The sequence below is a fragment of the Mercenaria mercenaria genome, chromosome 6 (assembly GCF_021730395.1).
Source record: "Mercenaria mercenaria strain notata chromosome 6, MADL_Memer_1, whole genome shotgun sequence".
NCBI lineage: Eukaryota > Metazoa > Mollusca > Bivalvia > Venerida > Veneridae > Mercenaria > Mercenaria mercenaria.
Window position 1 is genome coordinate 11,028,385 of NC_069366.1, and position 26,293 is coordinate 11,054,677.

The following is a 26,293-nucleotide window of genomic DNA, read 5'->3' on the forward strand; positions in this document are numbered from 1 at the left end:
ACTGAAACAATTTCTATTTATTGGTCATGGGTTCTATTTCTTTGTTGGAATTTTACAGTTAAGGTCATAAGGCGACTATCTACGTCAATAGTGGAGGAAGATCCTATGCGCTCTTCCGTGCATTATTTCAGGCAAGAGCGGACACACTGATATTTGTTTCTTTCAGTTTCTGGAAATTGTCTCTTACTATCACATCATCATAATTCTGGCGTTCATTACTCCCTCATTTCTCCACCCCCACATATTAATCCCCCTCTAAAAAAATAAAATATATATATTTTTTTCTATTATGTATGGCATTATGTTCTAGATTCCCATCATCATTCAAATAAGATGTATAACTCATGTGAGCGATCAAGGGCCATCATAAACCTCTAGTTTCTAAATATACCAGCAATTATCACAAAGATAATTATTTGTATAATATTATCATGTTAAGTCTGCATTATATAAGATAAAATTTAAAACAAATACACATATGTCTTAGGTTTTAATAGGATGTCCGACATCAAAGGTTGGTGCTACGATAAAATGAGGGTAGACAAATTCTTGTGACATTTAGCGTTAAAGGTGCGACATGTAGCGGCAGATGATTTTGCAACATTTAGCGGTTGTTGCTACATATAACGTCAACCTTGAGACGTTTAACGTAGGTTGCCACATTTAGCGTTGGTGCGACAGATTACGGTGCCACAGACACAACACATTAATTGTCTCTCACTTTAAAAGTTCTATTGAGATATGAGCTTGCTTAGAATCGTTGACAAGATGCCTACACGCGACGTCGACGCCGACTTCGGGAGTCGACCGGCTAAAAATTGATGCCGTGTAAGATAGTTTATTCCCTTCAGTGACCTACATATACATATTTCTATAGTCATAAGCTATGTGATCAATTTTTTATCACTTTAAAAGTTTAAATAGTCTGGCAACTGTCTAGATAATCGTTTTCTTTTAAATTATTTCTCTTAGAAGTTATGTATTTTTACTTCATCAGTCTTGGCGCGGAACAAAACATAGGGTCTAAACACAGACTAAGGTTTGAATTTTAAAGGATTGAATTCAGCAAAGGGTAAACAACTTTGAGTTCAGGATCAGGTACGTCATATGTCAAAGTTACTGGGGTCAGATCTTATAAATAGTGTTAGTTTAACTTTTATGGTACGCCTCCCAATTTCTCTCAATCTTCTTGATGTTTCCTAGTACCGGTATTACTCTAGTAGCCCAATTTCTAGCTTCCGACCAACAAATCTCATAGAAATACCTAACTGGTTCCCTATTCCTTTTTCAAAAGTCAAAAAAAAGGTAAAAGATCAGGAAATAGTAACAGTTACATGTCATTAAAATGTAATAGAAGATGTTTTTTTCTAGATACTAGAAGTGTTTGTCTTGAAATGTTAATACAATGTCCGAATATTCACAATGCAGATACGATACGTAGCGATCATGCTGAAATTTTACACTTTTACAATTTGAGATGTCTTTCGAATGAACATTCACAATGCAAATTTAAACAGCTGTAATTAAATTGTGTAGGGAAAAAATGAGATAAATACTTCACTTTAACTCGGCAAAAAGATAATATTTGCTAAATAGCTAAATCCGCATTTCATATTTACGTCAGAAATTTTAGAACTCATTTATTTATACATGTTTTCTTTTCAGATTTGAAAATATGAAGATTGTCTATGTTTTTGGAAAATAGCTTACTGAGATATTATTATCATACGCCCTACAACTAGCTTACAACATTTTATTTCACACGATAACATTATATAGCTTTTTAACATAATACGGCACCGTTTTGACAACTTAACACCGCATTTTTATAAATAGCATACCTATTTTATGTAATGACTCACTGTTTTGACATCTTAACACCACACATTGACGTAAGTACACAGTTTTAACAACAACTCACTTTGACATAATAACATACCTTTTTTTCTGCACAATAAGACCGTTTGGACAATTTAACGCAAAGCATTGTAATCTAACAGGACTTTGTTTTTACAAGTTAGCACACTTTCTCACATGATAATGTCATAGGTCATGACAGTGTTGTTCTGAATTTAATTGTTTTGCATCTTTTTAAATAAAATATAAAGCATACAAAAATTGTTTTTGTTGTAATTAAATCGAGTACACCCCTTTTAAGATTCAGTGTAACAATTACACCCAAATATTCTTTATTAAAACATTGTCATGACGTCACTCCTTTGTTCTCGCTGTACTGTATTTTTAATATTGGACTGCTTTCAATGGGACTTAGTACAGTATTTTCCACGTGGAGTCCAATATTATTTTAATATTGGACTGTGTTTTTAGTATTGGACTGTGTTTTTAATATTGGTCACGAGGAAAACGATTTATATACAGAATCAATGTCTTCGTGTAGTCCAATATTTATCAATACATGTAGCGTAATTCCATATAGAAATATTGTAATCAAATGAAAACAGTCCAATAAAATAACACAGTACTGATAATAAAAGGGAAAATTAATATCAAAACTAAATTTTATGTATAGATGTAGATGCATAATATATCTGGACAAAATCGCAAAATTTTATAAATAGCATTATACATACATGTATTTTGCATGCGTCTACGTAGTCCTACTCCCTAAACGACGACTTCCTAGAGCAACAATTTCTTCAATATTGTTCACGTTTCCAGTTTTAAAAAGTGTGCAAGAATTTATTGCTCTCTGTTTAAAAAGCAGTTTTATAAGACCAATCATGATAGTTCTTTGAGGCCGTACTGTCAATGGTCTTTGTGATTTTGTTAAGTTTAAATGAAATGTCATTAATACTTTTCAAGTAATGCTCCGGACAAGCCTTATTTTGTATAATAAAGGGAGATAATCCAAAAGCTAGGTAAGGTAGAGTTATGGTTCTTTGACACTGCTCTTTGATTGCTCTATGATTATGTGAAATTTTAATAAAATGCCGTTAATACTTCTCAAGTTATACTACGGGCGGACGGACGGAAAGACGGACAAAGTGTCAACCATATGCTCGCCCTTCGGGAAGCGTAAAAATAATAGTAATAATAATTTACGATTTACGAAAATTAAGTGAAGCATTGCATCCTCGTATACATAGCTCATTTTTTGTTATGTCACATTCCACATTTTCTGAATTTATCCGTACATCTGTACATAGAAAAAACTAAAGAAATGCTTACACGTTAATGTTCATGTAAACCCCTGAAAATGATATGAGCCGCGTCGTGGGAAAACCAACATAGTGCGTTTGCGACCAGCATGGATCAAGACCAGCCTGCGCATCCACGTAGTCTGGTCAGGATTCATACTGTTCAATAACAGTTTGTCTAATTGCTGTTCAAAGTGAATGATATGAAATATATTTTTCAGTATTCCAGTTGGGACTACATTAAACATCCATTGTAATAATAACATAAATAAGAGTAGCTTCGAGTGCATAAATAAAATTCATCTTCAAAGCAAGTTTTCCCTAGTTTTCAGCTTCCGCCTCGCCACTATGCGTCGTTTATTAATCAGTTAAAAGGAACGAAAATAATATCACAAGTTTAGTATGATTTGGACTTACCAGTAGCTGTATCCGATAATATATTAAATTATGTCTGTTCTGTAACTCTTCTTGCACTAAATTTGAAGATTTTCGGGCAAATTCATGTACAACCCAACAAAAACTGTCATTGAACTAATAAATCACAACAGTATATTGCCAGGCGTGTAAACAAACAACCCATTTTCTCATTTAGTGCACATGCAGCATTCATTTTCTCCAGCTGTCCGATTCCAACTACGCTTTCAGTGAAACATTATCCTAATCCGTCATACCCTTGTAAATTTTAACACAAAGAACGTTTCCTTGTACACACTTAAATAAAAAGAACATAATCACCATGAATTAAAATAAATCCAGTTTTTTGTTTCTAAAATGTCACAAAATTTCTTTCCTCCCGCCGCCACTCATGAGAATACTACTGCTTATTCCGTACATCAGTGTACATGTGTAAACACAATAAATAGCATCACGAGAATCCCGGGCTAACGAAAGTCCAATATTACGAAGGCGAGAAACCCGAGAAAAACGCAGTCGTGCATTATGAGAAAAACGTGCGTAAAATAGTCATGAGGATCTACAGAGTATTTTATAATCATATAGCAACTGTTATTAAATGCGGTAAAATGAATAAAAACCGAATTATTTTAAAAATATTTTACGTCAATGGTTTATACGTAATTTTTTGATTGGTTATCTCATTAAAACAATGTTTTAAGTAAGATATAAGCCTCAAACGATCCAATATGTAAAATACTGGACGGTCCTCAGCGCTAACGCGCTTCGGACAGTCCAGTATTTTACATATTGGATCGTTTGAGGCTTATATCCTATACCTATAAATCCGTATATCTTTTCCATCCTATAACCCTATACTTGACATAATAAATTACCGTTATCCCTGTCTACCCCGGTCCCCGACCTGAATTGTACTAAACTTTAATCTATGTCTTGGTATTGTAATAATCGAGAGCAAGTGTAAATGCTTTACTGCACTTGCCTTCTTGATGTAAATGCATATATAGAGAGAATTTACCTATATGTATAATAAATATACTATCTAAGATCATAATTATTACTTTGTTTCAGTGAGTGTTCTGGGAAACAAATATTAAGTGATCCCAGGTGTGTAGCACCCAAGAACGAACCCACATCTACCAGTAAAATATAAATATTTGGCAGAAGGATTGAGCTAGTCTTCGGGCACGACAAGGAAAGCCCTTCGTCAATAACCTGGCTTTTGGTCGTAATAGGACACTATTTTGATGACTTAACATCTCACTTTGACATACATCTAGTAACCTAGGCTTTTAACAGTAACAGACACTTTTTGAGAAGTAATATCACACTTTTGACATAAAAACATTAGCACATTAACATAATAAGACAATGTTTTGACAACTTAACACCATGCTTTGACATAATAACATAGTATTTAACATAATCAGCCTTAATACCACACTTTGACGTAACAACATAGCTTTGTAACATAACAAGCCACTGTTTTTACGTAATTGCATAGCTCTTGAGCATAATATTAAGAAACTGTACTGACAAACAAACACTTTACATAATAACATAGTTTTTTTTAACATAATAAGACACTGTTTTGGCAATTGAAACCCGCGCTTTAAAACCACTTTCTCACATGATTTACAGGTAAAATATTATGACATTGTACATTTTATGTGCATTACTCACAGTGGTTAACCGGTAACTCCTTTTTACGGTAGTTACACGTAGTGTCAGGTACAAGTAGCGCTAATTATAAACAGTGATAAATCAAATGGGGCAGAAAAACGGTTTCCTTTTACTTTCGTGCGAACTTTTCCATAGTGGATTTCTGTGTTTATGTCACGGTATAGAACTTGAATATTAAAACGGGGAGAAAATGTGTAGGTGGCCGGATAGCTCAGTCGGTAGAGCATCGGAACGGTATTCCGAGGCCCCGGGATCGAGTCCCAGTCTGGCTGCACATTTTTTTCACCCTGTGACATTTGGCGCCCAACATGGGACCGTGACGGGATTACACTGGTTAGTCTCCGACGCCTGTAATTGCTTATATATAAAGTACCCACTGAAATTCCAGGACGAATTTCAAAATGGTGGGGAAATGTGTCACGGTATAGAACTTGAATATTAAAACGGGGAGAAAATGTGTAGACGGCCGGATAGCTCAGTCGGTAGAGCATCGGAACGGTATCTGAGGTCCCGGGTTCGAGTCCCGGTCTGGCTGCACATTTTTCTCACCCTGTGACATTTACGTGGAGTTTCAGAACCTTCCTTGGTTCTTTAGTGTTGTAGATTTAAGGAACAAGCCACTGTATTTACGTAATTGCATAGCTCTTGAGCATAATATTAAGAAACTGTACTGACAAATAAACACCTTACTTGTACATAATAACACGATAGTTTTTTTTTAACATAATAAGACACTGTTTTGGCAACTGAAACCCGCGCTTGGTTCTTTAGTGTGGTAAATTTAAGGAACCTTTACACAGAACTCCAAAAGTTGATAATTTTAGTTGAAGAGGGTCGACATGGGGGGCTGTCGGTCTCAGCATTGTATTAGCATCAAGTAATAGCACTGGACAAGTGCGTCAGCCATCTGACATGCAGCAATCTAGTTATTTATTCGATATGTGCATGATTTTTACATGCACGGTTTATCATATTTACAAGTTAAAAATATGAGACTATATCTCCAGCAAAATGTGCTAGAGCTATTAAAGATTCAAGCTTTTTCTTGGGGACGCTTGGCCGTATTATTGTTGCCTGCCAGAGGATGTCAGTATTCTCTATTGTTTGCACAAATGTACAATAATAAAACGTTAAATCTATTATTAAGATGATTAAGAACACCGTTGTGATGTGGGATTGTCCAATTGTCCCATATGTTTTACTGTAAAAAGAAAGCATGAGCATTAAGCGTCACATTATTTCATGTCTGAATATACAATTACATGTAAATTAACAACAAAATGTTATAACAATAAACATGAAGCAGTCGTTATTTTACGATTTTCATTTTGAATCTAGTAATGATATCAGATTTATAGTTAATTTTAGCGTAAAGGCATTTCTTGAAGAAAAAAAAACATATGTTAACTCTTACAAATTGTTTGTGTTTACGCACTTGATCTTCTAAACGAAGATCTGAGGATGATCCATTCACATTTATCTTTCTGTATATTTAGATTTCAAATATTGCTATTTTTTTTTTCGCAAATCTTTTTTTATTTGAATCAATCAGACATCCTTTGGCTGAACCATCAAAATAGCGTCGAATGTCACAGGGTGAGAAAAATGGACAGTCAGCCCGGGGCTCGAACCCGGCTTACAGGGCATGTGTTCTACCGACCTATCGACTGAGCTAACCGACTGCCTGACACATACTCTCCACTTGCGTGACCAATTCCGTACCGTGACATTTGATATTTCTCAAAACACGAGGGCGCAGTCATGATGTGGTCGTCATAAGAATTGTAAACATTAAAAACCCAGGCTAAATATAACTATTTTAAACTTCTACTTTCACTTTAAAAATGTTGAAAGCAAGGCTCTGATTGGCTAGCGGAAGGGTTGTCAGAACGAGTTTATCAATAGCACGTCTTCAGATCTAAAGCGTAGCGTTAATATTGGAGATGTACTATAGTCAGATTGGTAATTTTCAAAAGCTACTTTCTTACTTAAACAAAGTATGGACAAACATGTTGAATAGCCAAGCTTTCTAATTAGTACATATTTTATATTTTTAACTACAGAATCATGTCATTTTCCTATTATCCAGTTTCATCTTGGTTTACATTTTTACTGAAAGGTACTAATAAACTTTGAAAATGTGACAATTGACCTCAATACAATCGGCACTGTTTATTTTCCAATACAGGGAACTAATGATTACTTTGCAATATAGTTAAAAGATAATTTTATGACGGAATATCTTTGAACACCCTTGATCTTATTGTACTAACCTGCCACATTATCAAAGTTTATTAATATATCTAGCGATAAAAATAAACATAGTGTTTTAGAAAAGTGGTATTTGACGCACACATCTGTATAATAATTATGCTTCAATTTTCTCAAAGCATCAAATAACACAAAAATTTGCAATGGAAACACTCATCAACTCGTTTCCTAAGTCAAAATAATTTCAATGTGGTAGTATTATCATTTCTCTAACGTACGCACAAAGAGCTTTCTTTTAGATTATAAAATAGTTTCGTTATTGAAAATATTTCTTTTCTGGCTCATTCATAATTGCACATTCCACCACTGAAGTACCGCTATTTAACGTTACTTTTATCTCACACTAGGCGTCATTAACGTTAATCGGCATCACCAGTTAAACACGGTGAAAATGCATTGCAAATCATAAAATATTATTACTTCTATGTACATAACGTTAAATAATAATTATATTGTCACTTTACTTATTTTATATGTCTTATGGTTTCTTAGTATCCCTCATATCCCCTTAAAACTTCCAAAATTGCCTGACCTAAATATAAAAATATTATCTAACTATCCTGCGCCCCTCAAGGAACCTGCAGATAAATTATTAACATAAAACATCGCAGTAAAATTATATATATGTATTCATTATCATTAGTCTTTTAGCAGCAATTATATGCAGATTCTTTGGCTTTGACCATGGTAGAAAATGGTAAGTTATGATGGCATGCAAAGTGACGTAATTACCCAAACCTGCTCGGGTAACTAGGTTCTGCAAAATGCACATGTATACATATTTTATTGATTCGTTTAGCATGAAACTGCCGTTTTGGGGAATGTGACTCTAGCTATTAAATAAGCCTTATTTGAGTATGTCATCATAATGATGCATTATAAAACACAAACTACGTGTAATAATGCATTTCTAACGAGTATATGTAACAGAATGACACTATGCTGTAGTATTTTATGAAAATGAAAATGAGTTATACAGTACTCACAAACAACTGAATAAAGTATACCATGCAATACAACGTCACCTTCTGGAACGTAAGTAATTATCTCAAGTACTGTAAAACCTAATGATCTGATATGTCAGTGATCTTTATACAATATTGACACAATATGTTATAACACAAACATTTTAGACTTGATTTTGTATAATTCATCGAAACATCTACCGTTGTTTATTGCTTTTAACATCTGCTAACATATAGAAAATAGTAGCATTTGTTGGCAATATAATAGGAAATGTATAATGACATAGTTCATCATATCAGAGGGAAGTAGATTCTACTGACGAAGAAAATAAACCAGTACTCTTAGATTGGTCCATAATAAAGTTGAATTTATACCTGTCTATAATATATGAATTTTCTAACGTTACTCAAAGTAAAGCAATGGTTACTGTGGTGGCCACACAAATGACACGAGGATAACTCGAAAGAACTGCACGCATCAATGTGAAAATAAGCAATAAAGTTTACAAAATGCAAAGTCAACGAGTCGCGACCATTCGCCTGTGAGATATGTCATTTTGATATTCAAGTAAATTAAAGACTAAAACGTATTTTGCTGAGATGTGAGAGACATTCAGAGAAATTTGAACTGCAACAATGCAAATTCTCAGAAAAATGGTACATGTAGTATAAACTAATCTTCATCGAAGCTAGGCCACTTGAAGACTTAACAACACAAGTAGTGGTACGTCAATGCACCAAAGTTTCCCATTGTTATAAATTGTTTTGTTCGATCAAATGTGAATGTTGATCAACATCTGTCAAAATTTAGTGTATTCAATTTGTTTCAATCTACACATATCAAAATTGTCGATCGGGACCATTATTTTTATGTGATGGTTTTAATCAAGATGTCAACAAAAAGCTTTAATGGTAGAGACGGATGAGTTTCAAAATATATCAAGCATGACTTTTTCTGGCAGGAAATGGTTTGTGCGTCTGTGAAAATATTAGAAATATAGCAGGGTCATCAGGACCACAATGGCGTGGCCCTATAAAACTCAAGCGACTCAAATGGTTACATACTTTCTTGGTAGAGGGCCATCTACACAATGTTATATGCAAAATGCGAAGGCCTCCAGGAGTTTTTCTTTATGTCTAGATAAAACAAGTGGCCCCCAATGGGTAGGGCCAATATTACAGCAAGTGAACAGCTGAATTGAGGCAAATATGACCCACGGGGCATTATATGAGCAAACTTGGCAAAGCTACATACCAAATATCTAAGCTCTGGGTCTCGCAGTTTTACAGAAGATTTTAATGTTTCCCTAAATTAAGTCCATGTAAATCAAGCGAACCAATTTTACCTCAGGTTAATGATTTTGATAAACTTTGTATGTGGTCAGTTTTGATCCAATGATCATGACTTAAACAACATTGACTATAGAATTCAACGTGCTAAATATCTAAGCTTTAGGCCGTAATCTTATAAACAAGAAGATTGTTTAAGTCTTCTTTATGAATATTATGTATATTAAATGAACACTTGGTGGGATCAACTTGACCCCAGGGGTATGATTTGAATAAACTTGGTAGTAAGCTTTCGATCTGTTTCCGTTAAGTTTTCCTATATCTGTCTCTGTTAATCAAATGACCCAATGGACAACTAAATAAATACCAAGGCCAAATTTCATCACTTCCGTTGGAGAAGAAGACTATGTAGAGCTGGCGGACTATTCGCCTATAACATTACTTAGTCATGGTGAGTTAGCTTACAATTCATTAGCTTACTCGATTTTTCGCTGGCCTCAGAAAATGGTTTGATAGCACGACTGTTTGCTATTACTTGACTGTGACTTAATACAAACAATTTGGTATATGCATATCGTTTAAAGTGACCATTCCCTTCCCTTCCTGTTTATAAAGGATCAATAAAGGATCATTAACTCCTGAAATGTTAGGAATATGCATATTCTACATCCTTCCTGCTTTTTTATTTAATGACTTATGCCTTCAATGACGCGTATAAAAATGCTGTCTTCAAAAGACACCCTTCCACAAAAGCAGTTAATTAAATTGGTTTTAATACATCTGCTGATTACTGTAAGCTGATGGAAGATATAACTGTATCCCATCGTGCATGTCTCTAAGTTTTTCCAGACCTTTTCGTAGCTGGAACGACAAATATAGTTCTTCATCCAAATACTTAAGTTTGAAATCTCCGGCACTTAGCATCGACACTACTTTCACTGTTTTATTTTTTTTGATATCGCGCATGCAATTCACGGAACCACTGTCGCCGGGTTTTGCGTACTTCTCATCATCAGCGCAGCCGGGAAGGGCAGCAATCAAGACGAGGTAATCCTCTGATCCGCCTGCAATGGAATAGTCATTAGAGCACACAATACCTTGTGTGAAGTGCGAAGCAGCGCCGTACTTGAATATATATTGTGAGCTAAAGCTATCAACGTGCTCATTCGCTAGCACTGCACTCTTCATCATTCCATCATCGTCCTTCAGAAATTTGGTACACCTTGGACGAATTGAATCGATTACTTTTACCGCAGCAATGTCAACTAATGGATGTGGTTGCTGGCCAGTACGTACTACTAAGGCAGGGCAGCTTTTAGCAAACAGCTGCCTTTCATTGGATCCGTTTTTTATGTATACATTATGTTCCATATTATCATCAGCATAAACAACGTGACCGCATGTCAAAGCGTACAGCTCGTCGACGTTGCTGTCTGCGAATGTACCCAACGTACCCGACAGAAATTTGTTACCGGGGCATTCACTCTCTAGTACTCCACCATGTTCCATCTGACCGCCTGCGAAGTTTTGTGGCTCCTTAAGTACGTTCCTAACCCGAACTGGATACCTGACTTTGAACTTTGTCATTAGCCCCTTCACTTTTTCTGCTGCTTCCTCGTTTATTACATGGATTTCCCACTCGCCATATATCGTTCCAGTTCCATACACGCCATCAATTCTGTTTAAAGACATAGATTGTTTTGAAGTATTTTCATAGATATTATTTTGCATACCTAATAAGAATGGTTCGAAGATTAAGTATTTCATTATTAGCATTGTTCAGCGGTGAAAATACATCTGCAAAATTTCAATACAATGATATAAGTAGTAATTTCCGAAAACACAGAAGAGAGGAGTCAAATATCTACATTCTTATGTCTTTATACAGAAAACGATTAGAAATATTTCTAGAAAATAAACGTATATTCGCGTATTGTAAAACGGAAATGTTACTTACGATAATATGCTTTTCCTTAATTCATTGGTAAAGGTTTTATTGTGGTTAGGCCTTTTCAAATCTTCTTTTTCGATTATGGATTGCTTGATGTTCCCGTTAATTTCAAAGATCATTTTCTTCATCACATTCACGGTACGTCGCAAAACTCCAAGATCCTCTTCTAACTGCAAAATGTCCTGTCGGATGTCGTCCCGCAATGGATATGCGACAAACATAAAATTTCTTCCTGGAAACTTTTTCCATTTGTTGTTAGTCTTCATCGCCTTACGCATTTCCTCACACGGCTGTTGAAGTTTACTCAAATGGTATCGAGTGTTTTTAGAGACACTCCCTTTCATTTTATCTTCAAATTTAACTTCATGAGCAATCTGGTTACATGCGTCTTGTGTCAAGTTAAACTTTAGGGACAATGGATCCAGGACAGCACATCTTATAATGCACATAAGATGGCTAAGAACTACTTCTTCAAATCGTTCGCCCTTGCCTTGACTGTCTTCTAATATGTCAACAAATCCTAAACCGTTCTTCAAAAATCCCTGTACCGCACTTATTAATTGCTTTGTTTCTACAATGTCAACGTTTTCCATCTTAAAGCTACTTTTATTTCTAACGAAGCTTTGTAAATGTTCCTTCATCACACAAAATCTCTGTATGATTCGAGTTTCTAACATTTCAGAAATTTTCGTACTGACCATTTCACTGCCCGCTCCGAAAATAAATTGGTCCGCTGTAAGGCTTATTCCGAAAGACTTCTCCAATTTCTCTTCTACGTCAAGACGGAATTTTTCCAACACAGAAGCTTTGTATACCATACTTGTGTGACATACAATGAGCATTGAGTCGACTGAAATTGGTGTTGTTTTCCGAAGATTGGACGCAAAGTGTCGTACTGTTTCTAGAACTTCCTAAAATAAGTTTAAACAATTTACAATAATTTATCTAGATGTGTATCCTCACTTACTGTCACCACATGGTCATGTGTTTCTCCTTAACAAAACACAAAGACTAAATATACACTTAATCTTGAATGTTAAGAAACCAAAACTGCGCGTGCTTAGGATACTATAAAACATCTCTAGGAAACATTAAAAGACAAGAAAAGGAAAGATAAAAAAATGATAAAAAAAATAAAACAAAAACTTGCGGAACTTTGAGGGATGTGTTGAATCCCAATGAAAACCATATGGTAACATTTCTATAAAATTTCGTGACTCCAGGTCGAATACGTTTTGAGATACATGCTACACAAATTTGTATGTCCTTTACGCATATTTTTGTATGATTCAAGGAAATTACTCTGTCCTAATGAATGAAATCCCAAACGCTAGGAGCACAACTTCAATTGCTAAATAATATTTCTTTTAAGATTCATGACTGTAGGACAAATATTTTTGGGATACGTACGACATAAACTTTTTGTTTCTTAATGCATATTTTAACTAAGTCAATGGTCATAACTCTGATTGTTGTCTGATATGCAAAAAGTCTGTTTTTTAATTAGACAAAAATGACATAATGAAGTGTTACGTAAACAAATAATGATTATAAATTTTTAAGATAATTATTGTATTAATGTTTATATAATATTTGTTTGTATGTATTGTGTAGAGACTTACCCTAAGCCTTCTTTAAACAAGGGAAACAATCTGTTTATATAGTGAAATTCTTGAGTGAACACCGTTTGTTAATCCTAATTCTGTACATGTTATATAAGTGCAAAGGAAAAGTAACCTATCTATGTTAAATGCCATGCATGATAACACAGTTATGCATCTAGCATTCCTGAAATTGATTTCTTCGATTTTCTCATATTTCTAGATATTTTTCCCATACTTTGACGTATATGTATGGGTAGTTGAGATTATTCACTTTCTAGCAGTAGCCTTACCAACATATTTCACCTAGTGAAATTCTGTGGGTTTTGACTCTTTTAAAAAGATCGTCTGTTTGTTGACAAATTTCATCACAGAAAATGTCCCACTTTCCCCAGGGCAATCAATTATTTGATCTTTACATAGTTTTGTATTCAGGTTGCTAATCCAAGTGGCAAGTATGCATGCTTTTTCCGAGCCTAGAGGTAAAAGGTGCATAGTTTGCATGAGATTATAGGTCAATAGCCACCTAAGCCTATCATAGAGTCTAAGCGGAGTTGTCTCCATTTTTTCCAAATATTTTACCCGGGATCATTTTTTTCAGCTCAAATAACTCTTTTCATGAAATGATATTATAATAATTTTTTAAGTCCTTGTATTTTGATGCAGGTAACTACACATATACCTAATATAGAAAGCTCCTACTTGAAGTTTGTATTTTTAGATACAATGCCTATATTGTGTGCTATGTTGGACAATATTATCCATACACTAATAATGTTATTACAACCCTCTTTATAAAGTTGAAATGTTGTTTCAAATCAATACTTATTAAGCTTTTTTTATTAACTGAGATTATTCTCTTGCTTGTTATCAATGTCTCCTTTTAAGGACAATTAGACTACGTAAAAAATGTTTTGAATAAAATGTTCATAATACTTGATTCCCTACTTTTTAGTAAGGTATGCAAGGCTTGTGCAGCAACCATAATGAAGTCTTCATGTTTGTGAAATTTCGAGAAAATAGACGGTGTTTATGATCATGTATAAATCATTCTTGGTGTACAATTAAACAATACCGAAATGGTAAAATACAACGTCATCAAGCAGATAATTTCTGCTTTGACATTTTCATCAATTATTTTTCCATACTCATCACGTACCATAATCATAGCAAAGTATTAAATATTAGGGTATTAGACCGTATTAGAGTATCTCCTTTTTGAAGAGTGTTCAATTCCTACAATAAACCTACTTTGCCTGAAATTTTTCAGGGGGCGAAGGTTCAAGCCCCACTGGGACCGAATTTGTTTTCCTTATTTTCCTTTTTTTCTAGTAAGTTTTAATTTTTTAAAGACTTATTATTTATTTATTGTACAAAATTGGAAATGTTTCATTTGATAAGCAATTTCTTGCTGTTCAAAGTGAATAGAATGGGGCAGAGTATGACATCTTTAAAAATACTGAGTTACTTGCGGTAAAGGGTCTCTATTTTGCCATTACTCTTTGCATTACATATTGTGGAAGACATGTAGGTAGATCAAAAATGATATTGACAGTTTTATGTTGTATTTTATTATTGTTTACCAATAGTTTGGTTTTCCTTTTATCAAAATAATGGTATAATGAATTATCTGCAAACGTTTTGGTCAGCGGCCATCACTTTGCAATTTGTCTCTATTTGCGCTTGACGAAATACCATAAATTATACAAAAATTATAAAAAAATGACAAGGTAAAAGTCGTTAAAAATCTCAACACAATGCAAAACACAGTCAACTTTAAGAATATATATAGCAAATACCATTTTTAAACATTACTATTAGGGGTCCAATACCTTAAAGACTCAGGGTCCATGTTCATCAACATTTGAAGTCTGAAAATTATACTTAGAATATCAAAATATTCCACTTGAATAACTGTTTATAGCATATTTATACTCATGAAAGGTTGCTGAGGTACATTAAGCTGTAAAAAGCACATTCATAAATGATTTCATGATTGGAATCAAACGAAAGAGACAATGATGTGATGTCCCCGTACTTTGACTCAATTCTCTGGTCGAGTGTTGTTGGGATAGGTAATGGGCGGATCTTTCACTTTATCAACTAAGAAAGAAATTACCCATCTTTAACCAGCAAATGTCCGTATGTCAACTCGCAGAATTTATAACAGTATAAAATAATCGGCGGCTGCAAAGGATTTCTTGCAATAAACACACTACAATTTAATAAGACAGTTAGTGCATTTTCTTTTACGCTTAACAACTTTCAAATACCTTCTTTCCGTTTTCTTTAACATCTTTTATCTGCACGTGTGCTACAACAAGTGTTATTCCGTGTTCTTCGGCCATCCTTTTTGAAGGTTCTTGCTGTGGAAACAAGGCGGCATCTTTTGCACGCTGAAGTGGTTCCGACGTTACAACTAAATCATCTTTGTCAAGATTTTCTCGGCCAATGACGTATACATCTAGTGGTTTTTCCAGCATACTTTTGAAGCTGGTTAAGTCGTCAAACAAATCTGATTTCTTGAAAATGAACGAATATGGTCCTTTTCCTGCGAAAGCAAAAGCTGTATGTGTGGCCGTATAAAGAAAGAGCTGTAGCAAAATTCGACTATTAAAGGCTCATGATGCCTTTGTCTAAAATGCGGCTGCCACATTTTCCGTTATGAACATAAAATACATTAATTTCTTGTTAAATCCTATTTCTGAGAATTACTTTAACATCTATCAAAGTTTTGAATATTTCTGAATACAGTAGGATATTGAATCAATTGCTTTTTATATATTACCTCCAGTTATGGCTCTACCTATAACAGTGCATGTGCAATATTAAAAGTAGTGATTTTCTATCCATGTTCGTACGCATAACTTCTATTTGGAAAGCTGTTTCATCTGTTTTTAAGATAAAAATTTAAATCATTGTGGACCTTTGAAATGTGATTAGATGAATAAATACTTGATAAACACTGTCACGAAACCTGTGTTCTGCATATCTGATCATCACAGTGAACAAGTTTCAATCCACTAGTGGTCATTGTGTTACCAGTTTTTACACCGACACAGCAACTGTTGACAGTTTGAAACTCAATAAAAATGAACTCTCCGCTGTGCAGTTATGTTTGAAATTTATATCGGAAAATTTAACTAGAAGCTAACATGGTATTACGGCACATGGTATGTGTAATTATCAAACCTAGTCCATATCTTTTGTCAAAAACTTACCTGTTATATTGCAGAATCTGTTGTGTATATCTTTGTACCTTTTCTGGAAATGGTATATACGTGGATAAACCTCCCACGTGTAAAACTGGTGGTGATATTCCGAAACAGTCCTGCTCATCTACAAAAATAACGAATACTTTTCATTAGAAACATTTTATCTCTTCTCTGCATTGCCAAGACTTTCCTTCTACGTATACCATGTTACTGAACCCGATGCTCTCATCTGAAAGTTAAGAAGCATTATTATTTTTGCTTCTAATTCTGACATAACAATTTAAAATAATTTGTTTAGATTAAGCATTCCAATAATTATTTCTCATTGACTTACATTTATAAATTCTGTATAAAAGAGTAAATTAATATAGTGTACATTACGTATATTATGATAAAACGAAAATGACATTATTTGTTTGCACTGTTACAAAACTACTGATTTCATAGTATTTTCTTAATATGAATTAATATATGCTTGAATTAAAGACGAACGGCAACAATTACTTGTCGATGTGAAAATTAACAAGCTCGTGGTACGTCACATTAGTATGATACACAATACAAAAGTGTATCATATATGGTTTCACTTTTAGAACATTTTAGACCCTTCTTGTTCACCATTTCAAGTTAACTTGTATAACTGAATATTGCAAATTTTTGCTTGTATACGTTTCACGTACATGTGACACACACAAATAAAGGTAAGATGGGGGTTATGGTAGGATCTGTCTTTTTTTTAAAACAAACAAAATTTACCCGGAATTCTCAGCAGTATCGATGAGAGTGTCAGAATTATGACTGAAGATGAATTAATGTTAGTTTTTGAAGTATGCATAGCGCCCAAATAGGTGAAATGGGCGGTTGAAATAGGTAAATACATGTAGTATTTCAATTTTATGATACGTACACAATTTTGGACTGGTAATATGTGTGGTAATTATTGGCTGAACCTGGTTTTATGAATACTTGTACAATTATGTAAACCACTGCGGATATATTAACAGTAGATAATATGAAATAAAAAAAAGTCTTCAAGTTGTTATAACAAACGTTACACTAGTCCAAGAGCGCTAAGAACCAAAACGGCTACAAGACCACTGAACGTGTGCTTTTAATAATGGAAGCTTTTTAATAGCTTTCATTGACCCGTTTCTCTTCTAACGAGTTTTAAATTGATAGACATATCTGTAAAAATTCAATACATCGTATGTAAGCCAAAACTTTTAAACTTGTTACTAAATACTAGAATAGTTGAGTAGTCTTTATCACATGTAGCGCATTGTAGCTATATATCTATTGAATTTACGGTCTATTTTAAAAATCTTAACATTTACTTACCCGTCTCAACAGCTTCGTATCAAATTTACAATAACTGAATAACATCTGTCGATATCATAGGTACAGGTTTTCAACTTATCTTAAGGTCACGCATAATCTATCTCCCGTTTGGCAGATATCCACATAAAATGCAAACATTATGTAAAAGGGTAGCTTTTTTAAAAATTATATTTGTAAATTTTATTGTACCTTGGAGTCTGGGGTCGTTTCCTTTCATGAACTCTATTTCTCTATTTCTGTGCAGGGTAGCGCCGCGTGCATTATTACAGTAGCAGCATTTAAGTACCCTGTGATGTCCCCGTACTTTGACTCAATTCTCTGGTCCTTAAAAACCATACCGTCTAATCAGAGTATCTGTATCTTACCTTTTCTGTTAGACTTGATCAAACCGAGTCTGCTATTATTTTTCTTGGTTTGGTTGAAGTTAGCTTCTGGAGGACCTGTAGATTTTATTTGATTTATTAAACTTGACGTTATATTCATTTAGCTGTAACACACACAGTTGTATCATATTAACTAGTTTTCTAAACGAAGAAGAAAATGGTCTTATTTAACCGCTTTTAAATGAGTATTGGTATGTTTTTTCTTTTCGGCAAGATGTTCTATAGGAACGTATCTATATATAGATTATATCCGAAGTCGCAATTCATGAAAAGCCGTGTACGAGATATAAATACATTTATATAAATGCAAATAAAATATTATGCAAAATTTCATATCATAAGGGAGACAAAAGCCGGTTACAAAAACATATTACTCACCAGGTATCCTAACATTTTTATCCCGTGTAACTACAATTGGTAATATAAAAATAGAAGGTGGTGTGGAAAACCGAAGACTATATTTGATAACACACGGTGTAAAAATAACTACCACACACTATTTTTAACTTAAACAAACAAAAGAGAGGTGCGTATCTAGCGAAGGACTATGATATTGTAAAATATAAATATAACTTATTTCACAGACAAACTGTTTTAAATACCCATTTAGAGATATAAGACATTTAAAAAAAATGAAATTACTATTTAACGAGCACAAATCCTCACCGATGTGAATTATTGTTTTACCCTGAGATTAAATGAGTTATACGGGTGGTGCATTCTTTATTACTACATGTAACAGACTATTTTGAAAATATTTGGTATCTCTAAACCTCACTTGTTCTTATTGTTTGATTTAGTGTTGTCTGACCATATTGAGACAGAGTTATTTCCCTTAATCAGATATTTCTGTTTTTACCCATTAGAGTTACCTGACTTAATATAATTCCCGCCTTTGGTGGCGATTTTCAGTCATGTGTCCAGAGGACTTGTTGAAACCATGCAGAATGGTCATGTAATTTTGTGCTCTGTTTTAGTATATTTTGTAAGGTGATTAGTATCATTTGCATTTGTTTGCCAATTACTTGTTCTGTGTTTGCAGTAAACTATTATGTATTTGACGTCGTAATACATGCATTTGCTTTAGATTAGAAATCTAAAATTTGGAGTAGAATTGCTAAAATTAAAAATGGCAGCATTGTTCTTTTATTAACTGTTACTGTAACATACATGTATTCATATCTTTTACACTATTTCACCATTGTTTGCAGTAACCTGGGTACTACGTGATTACCGCTTTTGGTTGTTAGTAACCAGCGCCAGTCAGTGTACATGACTTTTACTCCATAAATGATAAGTTTCATGTATAATGTATTTTTGCTAATTGTGTAAAGTAGTGTTTTGCTTCATTTTGTGTTAATATTTTTATTTATTGTGCAGTGTTTTAATGACCACTAGACCCATTGGTTGAAATATGTAATGAGGGATCTAATGAGTATGCTACTGAATTATGTTAAATTGTGTTTGGTATTTATGAGGCTTAGGTGTATATCTTTCAGAATTTGATTCTTCCTGGTTCTGTGATGCACGTTATGGCCTCTTCATGTTCTGTAAAAATCTATATTAACTTGGCAAGTATTAAAAGCTATTAACCAACCCCCGTTTAAGTCATCTTTACAGAAATTTATGGACAGTTAATTCTTTAGGTAACAGAAGTTATCAAATACTGCGCCAAAATACCAAAGTTACATATACAGTCTATTTCGTCGTGTGTTATCCTACCGTGATATGTTTATAAGACATGGAACTGTTTTTTAGAATGGATTGAATTATCTCGACCGCTCGACATAATAAGTCGCACGCTCGAAATAAGATGTTGTGTGCCCAAGATAACAATTCATGAGTTAGCCTTACTCTTTTGACTTATCGGGATGACTTATTTTATGATCTGATCTTTCAAAATTGCCATACCTCTAGTCCTTTCCCGTACCTGCATTTAACTATATTTAGTCCAATTTACAAGTTTAATTTGTACCTCCACCCACCTTATTTATAATACTTGGTTACATGTCGCTATTGCCTCCTGATATTAATTATTTTCGACTGAATTTGAAATACGATTATGTCCGATTTTTACAAGAAATGTAACGTACTATAAGTGGATATGAATTACCAGAATCGGCTTTAAATTAGTACCTGTAACGAAATGAATTTGATGTAAATTCAGAGCAAATTAATATCTTTTTATACGCCAGTCTCTGAAAGAGCGGGGCGTATTATGTGAACGCCTGTGGTAGGCGGGCGGTCCGCATCCAAAGCATGTCCGCTCTCTGAGTCAAACAGTTTTCATTCGATCTTCACCAAAGTTAGTGACAATATTTGTGGGCATAATAGCTCAGCTAAGTTCGATATCCAGCAAAATCGCCCTACGCAATCTTGAGGTATGGCCCTTGAATTACTCGAAATCTGCAAATTTAGCATTGTCCGCCCTCTAAGTCAAACAGTTTTCATCCGATCTTCCACAAACTTGCAGATAATGTTTGTAGACATAACATCTCAGCCAAGTTCGATAACCAGCCAAATCGCCGCAGTCACTCTTCGATTATGGCCTTGGATTACTCGAAATCTGCGAATTTAGCCTTGTCCGCTCTCTAAGTCGAACAATTTTTTATCGGATTTTCACCAAACTTGCTGACAATGTTTGTGGGCATAATATCTTAGTAAAGTTAAATAATCAGGCAAATCGCCCCGGGCACTATTTGATTATGGCCCTTGAATTAGGACAAGTTCGATGACGGGCGTATTTTTTGACAGTCTGCCACTCTTGTTTATTTCTACAACACATTTGGAGTAAAATTCTTCGTGACTTTAATTTTCATTAACCTCCGTTGGCATCAGTGAACTTTACTTTAGTCTACCCACGAGGCTACTCTGGAATATAACTATCCTTTAAGCAAATATATGAATAAGTTATTCTACCAATATTATATCAACAGGTTATAAGCCAGGTACATCCGGAGGAAATTTGCAGCATTTTCTTCGATCTATACAAATTGTGCATGAATGCTCAAAGGGAAACTGAGCAACAACATTGATGAATGTTAAGCATTTTATTCAAGATCTCTTTATTAAAGGCACTCGCTACAGTTTTTCCGGACGCGTCGATATTTACCCCAACACCGTGCCAATTTGGTTGTGTTTCTAATCGATGTAGCTCACTGCAGAGTTGGTGCGTTTGGTGCGGTCTTCTGCGCATGCCCGGAAGTGATTATCTAATGTCGCGTACGGCAAAAATTCGCAAATTATTGTATGTTGGCATGCATTTAATGTACAAAATGTATAATATACTGACTAAAGGTTAGGGTAAGTATAACCGTGGTTACAAAATATATACATTTAAAGTACTTTTAGTTCAAATTGCTTCAATCCGACATATACTGGAGTCTGTTATTTATACCAGAGCTCAAACTCTGCATTGAGTCACAGGTGTCACCCCGGTATAGAAGTACTACCGGGTCGTTGTCTAGAAAGTAGTTCTTTGAAATTTTGAAGTTCCCAATTTAACGCTATCCCTACTTTGACATGTTAAATTCCAAATGTATTTATTGATACTGTGTACATTTTTTGTCATTTCTGATGTCTTTAACAGTTGTTTTATGTGTGTTTTTCAGGATTACATTTCTGTGCGAAAGGATTAAAAAGCTACACCAGACTGGTAGCCATGACAGATGTCAGTGGGAAATTTAAACATGGACTAGATACTTTGATGTGTAGCAAAAAAGTTCACCGTTGATGGTGGTGTTTTTCTGTGATATATTGACTGGGATAGTATTACTCTTCAGAAATAAAGAGCTGTCAATGCTGCAATTTTGTTGTGAAATTCACAATCCATGTCCAAAGTGCTTGTTTTACTATACAGCAAAGAAGGAGAAATTGTACCGGGCCGACACCTATATGGCAAATTCAGAAAGTGGAATATCTCAGCAACCATAGGGTTTACAGTCATGAAACTTCACACACTTGTAGCTGATAACAATACAAATCAGTGGCTAAAAGGATATTTCCAAAGTTTGTGAAAATTTAATTTATTCAAATTTTTAAAATTCAGTAGGTTTACAACGCAGGTCTGTGTTACTAAGAAACTATTTAACCGGGCTGATTTCCTGGGTCGGCCTCGTGCAGTTCCTTAATATGTATTTGTCCCGGTACCGACTGGAAACATAACTTGACGGTATTTGTATTTAAGTTTTGCTCGATTCATTCTACCTTATTCTTTAGATGGGACTTTTCCTGTTGGGACTTTTATCCATGTTTTTCTGTATGTTGTTTATTCATAGCATTTATGTGTTTCAATTCTTTTAAATGTGCATTTCAGACACGTTGTTGTCTGTGCTGAAAGAGGTTGTCTGGTAATACTTATTTTAATATTCTTTTCACTATTTCAGCTAACATATATGTAGAAAATTATTCAGTTGCAGTGTTTTAATGACAGACTTCCTGTTAAGTTCCTGAACCAGTTGATATCAGAATGATAAAGAAATGATAGATGGTACCAATCTGTGAATATAATGTCACTTTTTTTTCTATAGGTGTTCCTGATCACACTTAGAACTATACACACACACTCAATTGTTTCTCAAGATGGCGCGGATCGGCTTTGCATTTGACGTTTCAGGCGTTGCCCGGCTTAGTCGAAGAAATAATTCATTTTAAGATAGACTGTGATGTATTGATCTGTTTTACTTCCAGTAATTGTCATAAATATAATCACATATTGGTCTTTGCTTGTGGGTTCTGGTCTTTCAATCATTAAAATGTTCATTTTTCTGCAATTGTAGTGGGTAAATTATGCATTTTTTACTAAAAATTGCATATTTTTCAAGTAAATACTCATTTTGAGACATCATTTTAAATAAAATAAATAAGCTTAAAGTTACATAAAACATACTATAAGCATTAACTAGTGATATCACAGTTGATTTCATGAAAATCTGATTGAAAATTTCAGAAGGAAGGCAAATTTTGTAATGTGCATTTTTTCTTCAAAATTCCGGTTTCCGAGCCAATTTCTCCGCAAAGTAGGTCTAATGTTTGAAATGTTTCTGCGGTACAAAAGTTTCTTTGCGATGACAATGTCTTGTGTAACCCTAAGTTACAAGATTCTGTGGGAAAAATTTGGCTAAATTGAAAATTTGATAAGATTTAGGGGGGTGGGGGGGGGGGGGGCTCCGGTATAGAAGTACTTCCGGGTCGTTGTATCCTAGAAAGTAGTTCTTTGAAATTTTGAAGTTCCCAATTTAACGCTATCCCTACTTTGACATGTTAAATTCCATTTTTTGTCATTTCTGATGTCTTTAACTTTTGTCTGTGAATGCCAACTACCATAAGGTTTAAGAAAATCATAGTGTTGAAAATTCCCCCTTTTGTGTGTGTGTGTGGGGGGGGGGGGGCCAGCAGGGTCAATGAAATGTTCTTCAACAGAGATAACAAATTTGGCCGATTGTATTGCAACTTGGTCAGACTCTTTGTCTTAACAAAATGACGGACGACATAGATAATAGGTTTCGGGAGTGTTAAGAATATTTTCTATTACGTATCATATCCTAGAAAACACTATTTCTGCATTTATATATTAGTTTCATGTAGAAAATATGGCATCTAGAGTGTAAAGACTGTTTTTCTATTATTTAATTTTACTGTCCTACCCTCTAACGTTAGATGACCAAGTTTCCATCTTGACATAGAATTGATGCAGGCAAATATTATGCATGTGTTTCATATGAAACAGGTAAACAATTTAGTCTCTAGGGTGTTTACAAGGCTTTTTCTGTTATTTTTGCTTAATGACTCAGTTTTTCAACCCGTTTCAAAGTTAACCTACATTTGATAAAAGCAATGATATTATTCTGACATAGTTTCATAAGATCCAGCATAAAATATTGCCTCTAGAGTGTTAAGAATGTTTTATTGTCTATGATACAGTTCTTGATCCCGTTTTTAATCTTCCTAAATATTTTATAAAGATCAAAAGTAAATCATGACCTCTAGTGTTTTAACGATGATTTCCCATGACTTTACCTAATGATAATTTTGGACCCTAGATAATCTAGTTTCAAAATTTTCAAACTTGATGTAAACTTTATAAAGATATTCTGACCAGGTCTTATATAGATCCAGTATTAAAAAGTAGTATTGAGTGTTAACAAGTTTTTTTTATGATTTGACCTAGCCACATAATGACCCGGTATCAGACTCTGTCGACATTTTCTCAACACAACATTCTGACTAAGTTTCATTAAGATCGGACTTAAATTGCAACTTTTAAGTTAACAGTGAAATTGTGAACGACATACGACGTCGGATGACACTGTCTTACCACAATGGCTCATATTGAGCACTTTTTGCTCAGATATATTGCGTAACTCCTTATGTTGAATAACATTCCAACACAATTTCATGACGGTCTTTCAATACTTCTTGCAACTGTGATGACGACTTTCGCATTGACTTTTTTGGAGTTGCGGCTGTTAACTTGTCTTGCAGGGAATTGATTTCGCATGCAGATGTTTCTCGCAGATCCCTTAAATTTTATCTCTGACACTAAACAATGTTAACTTTTAGAAATTTATGTTAGTTTATACATTTCTTTAAATGGGTACGGTTTTCGTAAATGCAACCTACTGTTATATTTGAGAATACTATCCGCAGTACCCTCAAACCTCTGGTATTCACCGCAAAATATCTTAACATCTTATCAAGGTTTTCTCTTGTTTTGGTACTACCTGAAATTCAAAATGACTCAAATTATGCACCTTCCCAGGCAAGAAATTGAAGCCCAATATTACATACACTTCCTTCTGTGAACCCATATCAAAATTTATAATGCAAAAGTATACACGGAAAATTCAGTATGAACACTTGATACTGAAACAAGTTCAAATACACTGTTGTTACATTTTTTGTTGGTCCTTTGATTTATACATGATTTATTTTAGGTCGACTGTGAAGGAAGTTCTACAACTTATATTAATCACTCGCGACATCTCATTCCTGATGGAATCAATCGCCACGAGGGTATGAGAGAAGAGAAGCCAGTTTCCCTTTTAATGCTGAGCGTCAAGCAAGGGAGCTACTGGTACCATTTTTCACGTCTTTGGATCGAACCCACGACCTCCCGCACTCGAAGCGGACGCTCTACCACTAGGCTATCGAGGCGGTTTTATGTTAGAACGACGATGACAATAACAAGCAGAAAATAATACCATAGCAAAGTGTGCAAAAACAATTGAATTTGTAAATAATATCGACATATATTTATGGATATAAACACAAAAAGACAAATTAGTTGCTTCAATCAATTTTATCTGTTTCACAGGTACATTCTAGTGTTCACTAGCTTACGTTTACTGTTCAAGAAACTGTTGTTAATGTTATTACCAACAAATAGTCTAAAGTGAATTTTTTTTTCTAATTTCTCCTGATACTAAGGTTCTTTTCTTCATTCTATTGCAACTGGTGCCAATATTTGACTCGATTTTAATGAATCTGCAACGTCCTCAACTATTGCAGTACAGACTATCTGTTATATCAGAATCAGACATTCTAAACGGCGGTGTAATGCGATATATGTTTTATGAGATTATCAGTAAAATAACATGTTTTTGTTTACTTGAAATCTATAAGTTAAGACCTTTGCGTCAATGGGATTTTCGACTTATACCCATAATAACGTTTTCAACTGTATTTTAGGTAACGACGGGCAGTTAACCTAACAAGTGTTCCTGGATTCTTTACCAGTACAAACCTGTTCTCCAAAAGTAACTGCAAACTTCCCAACATGAATCAGAGGTAGAGGATGAATGATTTTAGGCACAGTATCTTTTATCTATTCGTCATGGAGAAATGGCAACTTATAAAATCCACTTAACAACTTGCAAAATGTACAGCCCAACTTAAACATTTGCATAACAACTTGAACAAGAGCTGTCCGTAAGACAGCGCCCACCACTATTCGGCGATTTGACAGTAAAATGAATTTATGTCTCAATAAGAGACCTCTACTTTAAAAGGAAGATACACCAAGA

General features: G+C 34.4%; 1 protein-coding gene across 2 annotated transcripts; it reads right to left on the minus strand.

Moving 5' to 3' along the window:
- Positions 1 to 10,425: 10,425 nt before the first annotated feature.
- On the minus strand, positions 10,426 to 18,718 carry LOC123549668 (uncharacterized). 2 transcript variants are annotated; one of them, XM_045337937.2, is made up of 6 exons: positions 18,648 to 18,718; positions 18,252 to 18,326; positions 16,555 to 16,672; positions 15,607 to 15,884; positions 11,739 to 12,643; positions 10,426 to 11,459 (listed from the first exon to the last, which is right to left on the minus strand). In XM_045337937.2, the coding sequence occupies exons 3-6, from the start codon at positions 16,670 to 16,672 to the stop codon at positions 10,553 to 10,555; spliced, it is 2,208 nt and encodes a 735-aa protein (XP_045193872.2). In that variant the 5' UTR covers positions 18,252 to 18,326; positions 18,648 to 18,718; the 3' UTR covers positions 10,426 to 10,552. The 2 variants fall into 2 exon arrangements, with proteins under 2 accessions (XP_045193872.2, XP_045193873.2); XM_045337938.2 differs by lacking the exons at positions 18,252 to 18,326; positions 18,648 to 18,718 and adding an exon at positions 18,076 to 18,243.
- Between the last annotated feature and the right edge of the window lie 7,575 nt (positions 18,719 to 26,293).

Bases quoted from the DNA above. Each gene is read 5' to 3' on its own strand.
- LOC123549668 (XM_045337937.2), bottom strand. From the start codon at position 16,672: ATGAGCAGGACTGTTTCGGAATATCACCACCAGTTTTACACGTGGGAG. The intron at 15,885-16,554 runs GTAAGTTTTTGA...TTGCTTTCGCAG, and splicing joins CAGATTCTGCAATATAACAG to GAAAAGGACCATATTCGTTC. The intron at 11,460-11,738 runs GTAAGTAACATT...GTCTTTAAACAG, and splicing joins TTAAGGAAAAGCATATTATC to AATTGATGGCGTGTATGGAA.